General features: G+C 40.3%; 1 protein-coding gene across 2 annotated transcripts in view; it reads right to left on the reverse strand.

Annotated features, from left to right (window-relative positions):
* Positions 1-15,859, reverse strand: part of smarcc1a (SWI/SNF related, matrix associated, actin dependent regulator of chromatin, subfamily c, member 1a) — a 56,507-nt gene that overhangs the window by 12,253 nt on the left and 28,395 nt on the right. The window contains exon 28 of one of the 2 annotated variants that reach the window (XR_006824362.1): positions 14,632-15,252. Coding sequence is in view for 1 of the 2 variants with exons in the window: in XM_046044096.1 (XP_045900052.1) it covers positions 15,161-15,252 (92 nt within the window). In the remaining variant the exon portion in view is untranslated. Of the gene's footprint in view, positions 1-11,436; positions 15,253-15,859 lie in introns of those variants that run through there. The other variant, XM_046044096.1, reaches the window with a different exon arrangement.

Below are 15,859 nucleotides of genomic sequence, written 5' to 3' on the forward strand. Positions count from 1 at the left end.
AGGTTATGTGTGGTCATTCACATTTTGATAGTTGACATTTCACTGCTGTGTCTGCAGGCCTATGAGGGAATAGATGATGCCTCTGTGTGTGTGTGTGTCTGTGTGCACACATCACACTGACATGTTGCAGTCTTACCGAGTCCACACTGTGCGGCTCTTTGTGCATGTGCTGTCATTCTAGCGTTCGTGCGCTTATGAATAGTAAGTGTGTGTGTGTCATAAAAAATGGAGAAGGCTAAAGTAGGCCAGCGGTTCACAACACCACATGGGCTTGTGGGGTGAAGGAGTCATGCAAAGATGCCTCTTTTCCCGCCCACTCTGCCTTCCTCTTTATCCTCCTGCTCTTCTGCCTCCTTCTTCCACCCCTCCTCTCCTCTAATGTCACCTCTCCTTTTGTCTCCTCTCGTACATCCGCACCTCCTCAGAGTCATTGTTTCTTCACTGTCCTTTGTCTGACTCTGAAGAATGGCAATAAATGCAATCACAGTTACAACCATGATGCACCTGGTGTCTGGTACAATCTGCATTGTAATAATTTATTCTCTACTCTGATATAAAATTTAACATCTGAGCAATTATGACAGTGATGATGTTTGTCACAATAATGATGATGATAACAGTGACGAAGATGATGAGGGTGATTATGATGATTATAATAGTGACAAATTGCACTAATCATGGTATCTGTTCAGCAATGTAGGAGATTCTCAAGAACAGATTCCCACATTAAAAAGGGGTAATTTCTACATTGATTTAACTGATGATGTAGTTGTCATGGTGACTATAGCTGCAGTAAGTGTTTTATGTAATCGGGTCACATAATCTGATGGGTCACATTATATGGTGTAACACCTGCTATCTTTTCTCATAATTTTGAGATACAGAAGTCATAATTACGACATAAGATCATCATTTTCTTCCTTGCTGAGGTTGACAATTACCTTTACTGGTCGATGTGGAACAATAAAAAATATGTACATGCCATTTATTTAAATATTATTGTATCGCATTATGATGCTGTATTACAGTGATGGGTAAAATGACTTCCTCATGTAAATGAGCTGTGCTTGCTGTATAAACAATGACAGTTTTGGCTGATTTCCTACAGAACAGAAGATGCATGGATCTACCTGAAATGTGCACTTTGAATGTCTAGACTTTCCAGTGAAGCGTGTTTGAAGTTTAGAGCAATCATGTATATTCAATCAAGAGAAAACGTACAACGTTTAAGGAAAAGCATCCTTAAATGTTGTACAGAATGTAGATGTGGATTTAAGCTGGTCGTTCTCGCTAGCTGACCATTTGAAAAGAAAACAAGGATGCAGAGGTCTGTGATCATTTTGCAAACAGCAATATTTCAGACACCTTATGATGTAAACATAAACAAAAGTTATGACTGCAGAACTTTAGAGAGTGGCATCATGGTGGCCTTTAGGATTAACTAAGAGAGGGGAGAAATAGTTTTACTCAGTAACTTTGTTTAAAAGGCTCAACATTTCAATTTCGAGAAAATCTTGCTTGGAACATTTTCCTGACAAATCACAGGTAATATGACTAAATGTGTTCGTTTCCGTGCAAAAAGTCACAAGTTTCCTTCCAAAGACAAGTGATTCTTCTGCAATGTAAAAATAAATGCACATTTTTGTTTACACATAACAATGTGAATAATGTGGAAACTTCACATTGTTACATGTAGACACACTGATCTATTATATTTAAGTAAGTAATACATTTAAGTAAGCAGCATAAGCTTAAATGTAGCTGCACCACACCTCTCATCGAAATTATCTTTAATTCTACATGACTATCAAGGCTTATAATTTAATGAAAGTATTTGGTCTGATCAGAAAATAAGTAAAATGGGCAACAGTTACAGACATGTAACAAATAGAAAAATCAGGAAAATGGAACATCATACTTTAAAAATCAGTGGGAGTAAAGTTTCCAAATAAACAGATCTCTGAATCAAGATGTTTGATAAAAACATGACTTCAAGTTGTGTCTATCTCTTTCCTTCATCTCTAGACTAAAAATTATCAGGACCAATCTCAGTTTCCTACATCATCTAAAGAGGAAGATACCAAATGCTCCTCCTCCTCCTCCTCCTCTTCAGGTGAGGTGTCCCAGGTAATCCTATACTGTTTCTCCTCCCCCTAATCTGACTACTTGGTTCAGGATTTTATAGGGGGAGGGCGTCTTTGGAAAAGTCGTCAAGTGTGTAAAGGTACAAAGGCAGCCACCAAGGAAACGGTGTCTGTGAAGATAATGAAGAGCAGCAACTTCTCCTCTGAGGCACAGAACGAAGTAGAACAGAAGTGATGTTTGTCAAAGTTTTCATTTGTATGATACTTCAAATGTATTTTAAATCATTCTAAAATCTCACAAGTTCCCCAGGTGGTCATCCTTCAACAACTGAGAGCTTTCGACTCAACTTCAACTTTGTCAGATGCAATGATACCTCTATTGACAGAGAGCACGGTTGTCTTGAGTTTGAAATGCTGAATGTAAGTTTGAGGGATTTCCTAGAAAATAAACCTTCCTGCTTTCTCTCTGTGAAAGAAATCCGCCTAATCCTGCACCAGGTATGTGCTGCTTTTGTTTACACAAGAGGTTTATGGAAAAGGAATAAAGGAGCCTATATCTGGCTGCTACTAGTATATCTTAATGTAGTGAGTTTTTGTATTTTGTCAGCTGGGTAGAATTGTATTGGACTGTATTCCACTACATTGTAAGGTGTTTCGATTTTTGTTCTACTGAGTGAAAATAAGTAATCTGCCCTCAAACAACTCCGAGCTCAGATCACTCAGCCTCAGATGTCTTCAAAACCTGGCAAAGCCCATATTCAGAAATATCAGCTGATATAAAGTCCAGTGATAGCCCTTCTTACATGATTTATTCAAGACTTCAGATGGCCACAACATTAGATCTCCTAAAGAGCCTAGGAGTGGTACATACGGATCTCAAACCAGACAACATCATGATGTTGGACCATACAAACCAGCCATTGAAGATTTAAGTGACTGACTTTGGCTTGACTTGACTCACAGACTCAGTAGGGCTCATAGATCCAGCCACGTCATTACATGTAAGTAACTGGCAACATGGCAGCATTCAGGTGTTAGATTTTATTTCTAAGGCCCAATTTGGATATTTTCACTTATGGGTGTACTCACTTTTGTTGCCAGCGGTTTAGACTGGGTGATGTGTTATTTTGAGGGGACAGCAAATTTACACTGTTATACAAGCTGTACACTCACTACTTTACATTGTAGCAAAGTGTAATTTCTTCAATGTTCTTCAATGAAAATATATAATCAAAAATTTACAAAAATGTGAGGGGTGTACTCACTTTTATGAGATACTGTACATGTCAGCTTCTTTTTTCGTGTAGTTGCTGTTTGTTTAACTTGTTTTAATGCCTCTGGCTTCCCCTGGTAACCCCCGTGTTTAATGTCGCATTGCTGTGAACTGTGAGAATTTCCCCAGCAAAGTCTGCAGAGATGTGGACTGTAGAACATTTATGAGTCCTAAGCCCGCATGGGCTTGAAACAAAACGTTTGTGAGGCTGTGAGTGCAGTGATTGGGATTCAGCCAATGAGCCATTAAGATAATATACTGTATATATAACCTTTATTTAACTAGGAGGTCACATTTAATTAAGTGAGACATAGTCAAGACAGGGTCAAATAGCAGATTTTAACAAATAACAATAACAGAATAACAACAGGAAAACACCACAACAATGTTAAATGGTACAAAATACCTTGCTTATTACAGTTCATAGACAAAGCAGCAATATTTGGTCATATAATTATTTTGCATAGCAGCTGCAGCTAACAGTGACCACTTCCTTTATCCTATGTTTAAATTAATTTAAAGAAATGAAGGACTTAAGTTTGAGCTTGGCCTGCACATTATTCACACTATTATTTAGACCTTTGTGATGTATTCTGATTCAGGTAAGGCCAGCCTGTCATCTGTCAGATGAGGACACCATGGCAGAAGTCGAACACCTGGGGAACTTTGTGCATTTGCTGAAAAAGATATCACATAACACCCCATCCAGCTTCTTGAGGATCCATTCATTACCATGAACAACCTTGCAGACAGCTACCACAGCAGCTTCCAGAAAGTCTGCATTATCTGGTGCAGATACATGAATGTAGTTGCTTGATTTAATGATTGATTTTCTTCCAGCCTGAATTCCTGCGTTGAAACGATGGAAGTCTGTCAGCATCACAGTCTGAGCTCTGATAATAGAGACCAGCAGCCTTGGTTGATGCCACAGGCCTGCACCAGCACCACTAGCCTGAACCAGTCGCCAAAAGCATCCATTCATTCTGGGGATCACCTCGGCCATCTCCAGCAGCCTCTCCATCAGGAGGACCCGAGACAATCAGAACAACTAAAACTTAGCTTTTCTGTTCACAAGGAAAGGATCCAGTCAGAGCGGCAGTTGGCCATCACGTCTGAGGAGCCTCAATCCTACACAGGCAAAGTAAAACCTGTGAGGAAAATGTCGAGGGACACTTTTAAAGCCTCGTGGAGTAGTGACAGGTAAGTGTTGTATAAGTTTCCTGTACTGATTTTATCATGTACTTGCTGTTGAAACAGTATTTGGTCTATGCAGAAGTCCGGAGAGCGGCCTGCTAGAGAGAAAGAGGACAAAGATGGCCATGGATTTCTTAGAGACGCACACAGGTAGGCTCAGCTACAGCAGCACACACTTGGGATCATTTGGCTTTAGATGATTTAACGTGAACCTGTTAGGCCTGATTTCTAATAAAGCAGATGGAATGGTAGCTGTCCTAGACGTTTTCACAGGTCCATAATGTTGGACTCAATCCAATATGGGGCTGTGAAAAACCTACATGAGCATTTATTCATTTTCAAAAAAGAGGGATCCCAATGAACAGACCCGATGTGGTGGCAGCCCGGCTGTCGGTGAGTGTCCTGTTTATGTCTCCTCTTTGCTTGTAATTCTGTTTTGGCCTGCCTGTTTGTGTCTCCTCCTTTCCCCCTGTGTGTGCTGCCCCCCCCCTCTCTGCTCCTGAGCCAGTTGACAGTCTGCACCTGCACCTCATCAGCCACCTCCTCTGCCTGCCACACCTGCCAGCAATCAGCCTCATCTCTGACAGTACTTCAACCCCGGTTCTCCAGTCAACCCCTGCTTGATTGTCATTACTCCAGACTTGGTGCCACTGTTTGCCTCAAGTTTTATTATTTTATTTTTTTACTTCATCTCTGTTTTCCCTACTCTTGGTTTGTCCCTGTGTCTAACCCTGTCTGTCTGCCTTCCCCCAGGTTCACTCACCCCCGTCAAGTCAGCTGGGCTCGCCACCCTGCCCTCTCCCATCGGACCTCCTCCACGGCGTCCTCCCGGCTCTTCCCTGTGCCCAGCCAGTCAGCCTGCCACCACGCTCCTCCACCAACCTCCCCGGTCAGTTCTCCCGTGCCTCCTCTCTTCCTCGGTCCCCAGTGCCCCCCTGGCTCCCTTGTCTCAGTCTCCTCGGTTCCCCGTGCCCGTTCTCCCTCAACCCCTTTTTCCCAAAATAAAACCTGTTCATCCTGAGCGTTGCGTTTGGGTCCACTCTGTCCACACCTTAACACCCAACCCAAAATGTGGCAAGTTGTGCTAACAGCAGCTGCGATCAAAAATAACAGCAATAAAATAAAAATGCTCTATGGATGGATGTAAAGTTATGGAAACTTTTCCAAAATAAGTTTTTATGCTTTGACGATTCATATATATATATATATATATATATATATATATATATACACATTAGTCCAGCTTTCACCTCCTGCAGTGTCTGCACCAACAACAAAACATTTGCCAACGGGCCAACAGAATAATCATTTTCTAAACAATTAATCCATTCCTGTCCACTTGGGTTTAAGACATACTGACACAAAGACCCGAACAGTAAAACAAAACCCTTCCTTTTCTTTGTAAAAATGCCATTCACATATATTGTAATAGTTCTATATTGTAATACAGCTTTTCTGACTTCACACACCGGGAACAGGTAGGTATTATTTAGCTTGTCTGTAATGATTAAACTTTACAGTTACAATTCAAGAGATTTAAACACCTTTCATCTATGTAGAACTCCCCGACAGCGTTTCCCTAGAGAGAAAGAGGAGGAAGATGAACCTGCTTTATAACTCAAAGTGTCCAGTTAGGTCGAAAATTAAACCTCGCATGGCAAAGGACGTGGGCCATTTTTAAAGCCTCACACACCGGGAACAGGTAGGTATTATGTTATTTGCCCGTACTGATTAAATTTTACTGTTAAAAGGTAATTTATTTGGTTTATGCAGAAGTCTAGACAGTGCATCACCAGAGAGAAAGAGGAGGAAGATGAGCCTGGATTAGGTGGACATACAAGCAAGTAAGCTCATCTTTGACTCCAGTTCAATGGGTCTCAGTTCCACTGTGTATAGTCTGGATAGTTTGGTGACACTTGGGGAATCTACTTTGTATTGTGAGATATTTACAAATGTTGGTCAACATGTAAACTTCCTTGTTTTCTTTTTTTCCTACTGAGATGCTCCACAATTCTAACCAGGCTTCATCCAGCAAGGCCAAGCATTCAGAGAGGGACAACAAGTGCATAGGTGTCACCTCCCCGTTTTGATTAGATTGTACTGTTACTGCAGGATTTGAGAGATTTAAACATTTGATCTATGCAGAAACCCAGACTGCGAGACAAGAAGGAAAAGGAAAAGACGGAAAATCCTGGATGGGCTGCAGGCGCACAAAATAGGCTCTCATATGCCAACACACTAACACATGAAATCAATTTATTTTAAATCACTTTGCCAGAAAATGTCTATTGATTTGAGAATACTAGACTCAGCAACTCTTTCTCTCCATCTGTGCGTACAGTCCACCAGATGCAAAAACACTCAGTAACTCTGAGAAGGCTCCAGTTACGGTGGCCCAGGACAAGTCTGAGGAAAAGAAGTGTCTGGTTAAGATGGCAACTGGTAGGTGTTGCATCACTTCCCTATTTTGATGATCTGTCATTGGACTTTAAGGTTCAAGACATTCAAACAAGTTTTGATCTATGCAGAAGTCCAGACTGCAGCTCCCTATAGAGGAAGAGGATGATGATGCGCGCGCTTTTGAGCATTCTTTATCTAATCTTTCTCTTATGAGAAGTGCAACATTAAATCTCCGGGATGAACCCTTTAAAATGGTCGTGCGTAATTGTTTTTGTCTGTGTTTGACAACACCAGGCCAATGTATGCGACTGCCTGAAAGCAGTGCAGAAGAAGTGCAGAAAGATCACAGAGTCAGAGTGACAGCAGGAGATTTGTAGGTCAATAGAAACGCCTGCTCAGGTGGAACAAGGATAAAACAATCTCGTTATGCAAACATAATAGCATTTAAAGGGTTAAAATCCCCCAAACATAATTAATGTTTGATATGTATATTTCAGGCTGAAGTAGCTTTGAAAGATTGACTCGTTTAAAGTGGGAAAAAAATATTAATTTATGATATTTTTACAGCAGGTTTTGGGAAGCAGCCATTTTTTGTCCCTTGGGACAAATGTGAGTTTTTTTTTTTAAGGAACTCTTAAGGGTTAAAGAAATTATAAACTGTCATTTTGCTGGTCTGCCACTGCCTGTTGGTTAGTTTGTTTGTGTTATTGCATGACTTTGGTCACAAACACCAAAGTTACACAATAACATATAGAAATATAGCCACTGTTTCCGAAGAGGCGCAATTGTCATATTGCCCTATTTTGCTGCGGCCTACTGCAGGGCACTTAGTCACATAGACACAAAAACATGAACTAACACATTTTAAATCTTTTTAATTCAGCACTATAAATTATAAATTGATGATTAATAATCAACATCCCGAGTTGAAACAGAATAAACTTTTGGAGAAATGCAAGCTGCTATCCATGACACTCCCCCAGTTGTGTCCTCCTTTGCTTTATGTCGTGCACCCAGCTTTGATGTCTGCATCTTCTTGCACTAAGCTGCAAAATAATGATGCCAAGAAGCTTCATTAGTTTGTGTCCAATTGTTTGAGAGAGAGAGCGAGAGAGAGAGACCAGCGGTGGTTGAGTAAGCTAGAGAGTAAAGGAAAAGTGGGAGCAGTGGTAGTTTGTTTTGAAAAGTGGTGGGGACATCGAGGTTCAGATTAGGAGTGTGAAGAGACACTCGCTCGCATCACAATATGTGATTTTAGGTACGAAAAGATCCTTAGAGTTTTTTAAAAAGATTTCTAGATAGAGATATATGAGCTGGGGGAGCTGGGGGAGCTGGGGGATCTCGGGGGGGGGGGCGTCTCCCAGGAATTTTTGATCATGAAACACTTCATTTCCTGCAAGTTTCTGCCCCAGTTTATGGTGGAAATGTTTTTATTTATGTAAAAGGAAACGCAAAATACAGGTGGCAGGTGACGTTTCAAAGTATATAAATATAACAGAATCAAAGTCTTTTCAATGGCATTTTCATTTGTTATTTAACTGCAAGCTATATTTCAGAACATTTTTATAAATTATGCTTTCATAAAGTGCTGGGGACATGTCGCCAGCGTCCCCAGTGTAAAGGACACCCATGGCAGCGAGAAAGCCGGTGAATCAGAGAAATAAAACTTTTTCAGAGGGTTTCACCACGACAAAGCACAGATAACCAAGCTCACAGCCCCCTAGGACAGCCCAGCGCTAATTACCACAGTGTCTTATTTGGCGTGATTACAATCTAATGGTGTCTTTTTTTCAATCTTGGATTGATGGCCATGCCAGTGGCAAAAAACGCAGACGTTTAAGTCCTGAAAAATAGCCATATTAAACTATGGTAGTTTATTCTCTTATATCAACAGCAAGGTTTTTAAAAGGATGAAAATCACTCTAAATGGCATATATGGCAATCTAATAATACTAGATAACTAAAACAAAAGTTCTTCTTTTAAATTAAAATCTTGTAAATTGATCATCATAGTTGCCACCTCATCAAAAGTGACCCAGCTGGGTTGTTAGCAATGACAGTACAATCAAAACAAAAATCTAAAATAAAACACAAATAAATCTACATAAATCACTATTAGACTATTTACAATCTGGCACGAAATGCAGCCCAATGCTGCTACTTATTGAAAATCTGCGTCTTTCATCAACCGTCTGGATATCAATTCAAGATGGCAAGACAAATTTCCCCTGTGGACCAAAAAGACAGACTATCCATCCATCTAGTTATATAGGTATACAGGTTCTTTACCATAATTGTTCCCACAATACTTGATGATTGTGTCCTCTTGCCTGGCTCATCTGACACCAACATTTTAAAAAGCCCACCCCCCCTCTTCTCATCCCACACAGGGAGTAATCACCCTCTGGTCCCTCATCCCTCTCAATAACATGCTCGTGGTCAATCTGCCGGACAGAGAAATCCCCCCTCTCGCCAGATTACAGCGCGGGCCGGTCTGGATTAGGTTATGAACGGCGACAGGACTTGTGTTGTTTCCACTTCATGTAGGAACACAGATGCTTCTAACAGAGGTCTACGCAGCAAAACAGCCACACAAAGTACATCTTCTCCCCCCCTCGTGCCCCCCAGGCTGGGCAAAGCTCCATGTTTTAGGGCTTTTTGTAGCAAAATGGATGTAGAAAGTAATTTTATGGCCTAAAATGAAATTTGCTGTTTTATTATGCACATCATTTTACTTTATTTACCACTACATCAGCTAAAATAATGTTATTGTTTTGTCAAACATAAAATAGAGGTGAAAGAGCTTTTTTCTAACATTTAAGGACAGTTGTGTGTGGTTTATTTATTACATTTGGTGAAGCAACTTTGGCACCTTGCAAATTTGCTATTTGGTGTGTAGAATCAGCTGTTTGTGACAATTGCTGCATGAGATAATGCATTTTGTTGGACGTATTACAAATCCATTTTGAAAAGAAAAATGTTGTCAAAACCGTTTTCTTCTCAATAATACAAATGATCCAGGAGGGATAAAGAAAGTCTGAGTAGACGTCATTTTTTACCCCCTAAACAAGAATGAAACACACTTCCAACAAAAGCTTGATAAGCCTGTGATGTCACTGCAAACTAGAGTTTACACTGTGACACATTATGCGCAGATGTTTTGTGGCAACCTCCCTAATCCCAACACAAAGAGATGGGGAGACAAACGGATAATCCAGTTTCTCCTCCTGGAGCTGCAGTTGGTGTAAAAAACAGATAAAATTCCAGGAAACACAGTAACAACCTTCATCTTCAGATTACAAATCCTTCATTCGCCAGTTTACTGGATGCACCTTTGGGGGGGGGGGGGCTTATCAAATATGATGCTACCTTAAATATTACAACTTTTTAGCAGTATGTTGATACACCAGCTGTTTTCTTTAAATCATTTTGAAAACTTAAACTTGTGAAACGTTTTATTTTTTTCTCCACTACATTTGAGGTGGAAATCTTGCCCTTTTTACTGAACTACATCTATTTGACAGCAGTAGTTAGTTTGCAGATTGAGATTTAATTCTATTGAACATGTCAAGTTTACAATTTAGATAAAAATACTGCTTATAATTAAACATCTGTATCTTCAGTGAGTGCTCTACATGCTATGCTCTAGAATATTTTGGTCACGATGCTTTTATACAGGTCATTAAACTTTTTAAACCACGACACACATTTTAAACGCAAAACTCTGTTAATGCGTCATTGGGAAAGTTGAACGTTATAGTTAAAATGAGCTGAAAGTGGCTAAAAATTCTTCTTCTTTTTTTTTTTTTTTACATTACATGCAATTATTTGACCCATTATTTATGTAAAAATATGGATTTGTAATGTTTTAACACTTCCACTTTTATTGATACTTGATATTGATACGGTTTCATTATTATTTAAGTGTTTTATTTTATATTATGGTTGGGTATTTTATTCTGGTGTCATTTTATTTGGCTCTTTGCAGATCTGAAATGTTTTAACCCTGGTTCTTTGTTTTGATGTATAAATGATCTTTATCATTTCATAGAACCTGACAGTATCAATGTTGTAACCCTAAATTATAACAAACCACAGCTTTTATTATTTGACTTAATATGAATGTGTTGGTCTAAGTTGTGCTCACCAATCTGACTTCAGGTTTAAGTCTGCACTGTATGAGCAGCTGTGCTCCATTTGGTCATTCATTCTCATCAGCTGATCAGTTTCAAACTAAAATGAGTTTTCGGTGACTGGATCTGAACTGAAGCCCATCCAACTCAAAACAGAACTCAATATCTGTCTGCATATTATCCTTAAGCTATTTGACTGGTTCAGCTTCCACTTCTCTCCTGTGGATATTTCTGTCACAGCACAAACTGAGCTTATGAGATTCAGGCAGGCTTAAGAAAAGATCATGTCGTCTAAAGAAATAATGGAGGGAAATGAATTCAATCCACCCCCCCCAAAAAACAGGACATCAACTTCATACAAAACACAGTTTATTCGACAGTGTCTAGGTCCAAGTACCAACAGACCCCATACAAAATAAAAAACAGGAAAACAAAATGCTACAAACTTCCAAAGAACAGAGAACTTCCATCTACACAAAACTTCTCCTTAAAAATACATTACCATTAACACAAAAAAGTAGCGATTAAAGATAATATATGTAAGGGGGATTCCTGTCATATTTAAGTGATATTACATAACAAGCCTGGTAAGATGTTTAATGGGAAAGGAGGGCGCTGTGAGTGAAAGCATGAGTGAATGACTGTACGTGTGTTTTCCAAAAGACTGGGAGAAGAGGGCAACAGTCGGTGATGCAGCAGTCACATGGGCAGGAAAAAGAAACGTTAAAAAGAACGGAAATGGGAACGAGAGGTAGCGAAGGGGCGCGCAGAGAGGTAGCAGATAGGGACAGGAAGATTTCTAGAAGAGGTAGCTAGCGGATGAAGGAGGAAGAGGTAGCAGAGATACTAACAGTGCTAGAGAAGGGGGAGAGGAGTCGTTTGAGTTAAGACTTCACATTAAAACCAACTTATTTTTTACTAGTGTGTTGACTGAAAGGTGCAGGATGTTGAGCAGGGACTCAGGAATGTACAGCAACTCAAGATCAGATCAGTATTTGATTTGTCAGAGTAGTTTGCCTTTAAATCTCAATGTCAAGCATGTCAAATGAGAAATGCACAGTGAATATAATTAGAGATGTTTTGATTTTTATATTTTGTAGGACTGAAAACAATTAGTTTGCAAACCAATCTTGTCAAAAAGTCCCTTACTAGATGTTCTGGAGCTTTTGACTGTGTCACATGGTGTATTCCTCAGCAGTCTTGATGGAAGTGTAGCTCGAAAATAAACTTTCAGTCTGAACCTTTAAGCAAACATGGACAAAAAGTTGTTAAAATGCAGTGTTACACAAACAAAAGCTCCAGAACAGCTACTTACAGAATTTGTGAGGCTGTTTAGCAAACAGTTTTTCCCCCAGGGATCATGAATTTTCAATCTCATTCAATGAATTAGTCAACAGCAAATCTGGATAATAGATCACCAAGCAAAAACAGCAAATATCTGCTGGTTCCAGCTTTAAACCTCAGGATTTGCTGCCACTCTCGGTTTTGTCACTGCTGGGTGGACAACTCGAGCAACGTTCTGACATGTTATTGACTAAACTACTAATTGATAATGAAAATAAATAAGGACAATTATTTTCTCTATTTTAGTCAAAACGTCAGGAGAAAGTGAAAATGCGCCTCTTTATGCTCATGACGTCTTTGAATGCGTTATGTCTGACCAGCAGTTCAAAACCCAAAGATATTCAGTTTCCACTGACAAAGGACAAAGAAAACCAGCAAATATTTGCATTTCACAAGCTGGAACCAGAGAAAGTTTGACAAAAAAAAATTAGGCAAACAATCCCCAATTTATTTTTATACGGTCGACTGATCGATTACCAATTACGTCAGCTCTAAATAAATGTTCTGTGGTCTTTCCCTCGTTTATGCACCTTTTTATTTTCTGCCACATCACAGGACACACAGAGGATTTGAGGACAATGATTGACTGACCACAAATAAGTGGATCCACAGGAATGAGGATCTTGCTTAGTTTTCCTATAGCCAGTGGCTTAAAAGCAAACATGTCATGTGCGCGGAGGGGTGTGTGTGCGCGTGTGTGTGAGGTTAGTGAGGTAGGCAGCACTAAGCGTTAGGACATTGTGAGCGGAGGAGGGGGCGGGGTTTATTCGCTACAGTATCAGCACCTAAAAACATCTAGAAGCCCAGCGTGCCGAGGAAGAGCATCGTCCATGTTCTGATGTTTCAGTCGAGCCGCATCACAGCGTCTCCCTCTCTGTAAAGGCTGTGTGAAGGTCAGCAGGAGATTATATGCATGCGTGTGTTTATGTGGGTGTTGTTGTCCAGTGCTTTGTGGCAGGGTCTGGCCAAGTTGGTTGGGGTACGCAGCCTCCAGTGAGAGCCCCAGCTTAGCTTACATTTTTGTGTGTTACAGTGCTGTGGTTGGTGTGGGCAGAAAGAAGCGGTCTGTCCATTTTTGTGCCCCTCGTGTAATCAGAGTCTTTTGCATTAATGTTTAAAAGATACATCTGGTGATATTGTGTATTTTTTCCCCTTACTGTCAACAAATCCAGTCAAAAGATGAAAACAAACCATGAAATTCTCCTCCCAGCAAGTATTGTAAGTCTGAGAAATCTTATTCCTCTGTGCCACAGAGCTCCATTAACACATCAACGTGCCACTTTTTTTGCACTGGGTCACATGTTCCTTCATTACCACGACACATACACAGATTTATTTTGAGTAAATCTACCCTGTTGCCAGAAATATTCACTAGAGCACTAAATGTTCATTTATCTGCCGCTAAAAATAGTCCCAAACAAAGGCACTTTTTACTCGTGTTTGAGTAATGTATTTTAAAAACTACAGTGGCCAGCTGTTTGGGAAACTACTGATCCATGTAAGAAAAACACAATGATATATTTATTTATGACATAAGATTTTCTTTCGGCTTGGAGCTGAGCGCCAGAGACAATGTAGAGAAGTCAGAAAGTATTCAGAGATGGATTTTTAGTTTCATGGGATGTGTTGACAATAAAGAAAGAAAATAGAACATAAAAACTACCTAATCCTTTAAATTTAGTCAGGAAAAAAGCCAGTTTCTGAAGATGATCTGCCAAAATGCATCAAGTTGTGTCAATTTTTGACAGATTCCATCCCGTTTTGTCAAATATTACTTCCAGTAGTTTCTGTGTTTGGGTTAAAGAAGGGAGACACCTTTTGTCAAACAGAAAACTACTTTATTATGGACATTAGGGTTTATTTTGTGTAACAGCAAGACAGAAGAGTCTTGTTGGTGACCTGTCTATTCTCTCCAATTTGTATTTTTTTATTTTTGTATTTCTGTAACTCAATGATACTCATTATTCCAAAAGATTACATAAGAGGAACAAACTGTGGTCAGAGGAGGCCGACACACGATTCACAGACACACACAGACAGAAGTACAGTGTATCATTTAAAGAGGAGCGAGAGGTAGATACTCGACAAGAGTGAGGGCAAGCTGGCTCCCCTCGGCGTGTGTTTTATTCATATCATAATCTGAATAATCTGCTTGCCTCGTGTGTGTTACAGCTCAGGTTGCGCAGCATGCACACACACACACACCTGCATGTCTGACTGGCCCTCTGGTCTCACTAACTCCCCCTAGTGTTTGGCTTGACGAAAGAGGCACCAGGCAAGAAGAAGGGGGGGTGTATGCGTGTGTGTGTGTGTGTGTATGTTAAAGAGACAGGAGGCGGTTACAGTGTTATTTAAAACAGCATTGGAAAGAGAATAAAGCCCGAAAAGAGCTGCTCTGTCTCCTTGTTTTGTTATCTGTACACAGAGTCATTCTCTCCAGCCTCCATCTGGCCCAACGGAGCAAAAAACAGTGTTTATTACTAGACGACCCTTGCCGCTGTGCCCTGAGAGGAAGTCTGGATGTTTGTGTGTGTGTGTGAGAAAAGTTGGGTTACCCTTGCCACTGAACCCTGAGTGTGCGTGTGTGTGTGTGTGTGTGTGTGTGTGTGTGTGTGTCCTGTGATAAAGTTGTATGGTAGTTTGAGTGTTGAGGGAAAAATACCAAGCCAGTAGCAAAGGCCATCAAAAAGGGGCTGAGCTTCAGAGATAGTTAGTTTTTGTGTGTGTAGGTCTTAATTGTCAGCCACCCGTGCACTCGGGGGCGCTGGAGGACCCACAGCTGCTGGGGGTACGGCTTCAGGCTGTGCAGGTAGTGGGCCGGGGTCTAGAAAGAGGAAAGATGCTGGTTTTAGAGCAAGACAGAAGTGCTTTAAGGGGTAAAGGAGACATGGTGGCTTGATGGTGGTTTACACCGAGGTGTCTGTAGAGACCCAAAAGGCAGTTAAGTTAAATCTCAAAGTTCATGCGCTGCGTAACAAGACATAAAAGAACACAAACATTTCTGCTACACAAAATTATGCAGCGTTCAGACTTTCCAATAATCTTTGCTTTTTAATGTGTAGTTTTGCCTCTAATAACTGGAGTAGATGGTGCAAACTGTCCTCTAAACAAATTACAACTAGAGTACAGTTGGAAACGTCTGTCAAAAGAAAATGTATGGAAAATTTGTAAATTTTTGCTTTATTAAAAATCTGTCACTGTGCTGCTGCCTGTTTTCCGTTGCCGACTGGCTGCAGACTGAAATCAATGCAAACAACAGGCTTGATGTGTGATGCGATCCCAATAAGAAGCAGAGACCCAAACGTTGAGATGCAGCTGACATTCAAAGTAAATACCAGCAGTCAGCTCGTGGGTCACAGAAACATTTGGATTCCCAGAACACCCCCCCCTTAAGGTGTTTGTTGGAGCAAATACACTGGCTTCCAAAAACA

This window comes from Micropterus dolomieu, linkage group LG03 (genome assembly GCF_021292245.1).
Source record: "Micropterus dolomieu isolate WLL.071019.BEF.003 ecotype Adirondacks linkage group LG03, ASM2129224v1, whole genome shotgun sequence".
NCBI lineage: Eukaryota > Metazoa > Chordata > Actinopteri > Centrarchiformes > Centrarchidae > Micropterus > Micropterus dolomieu.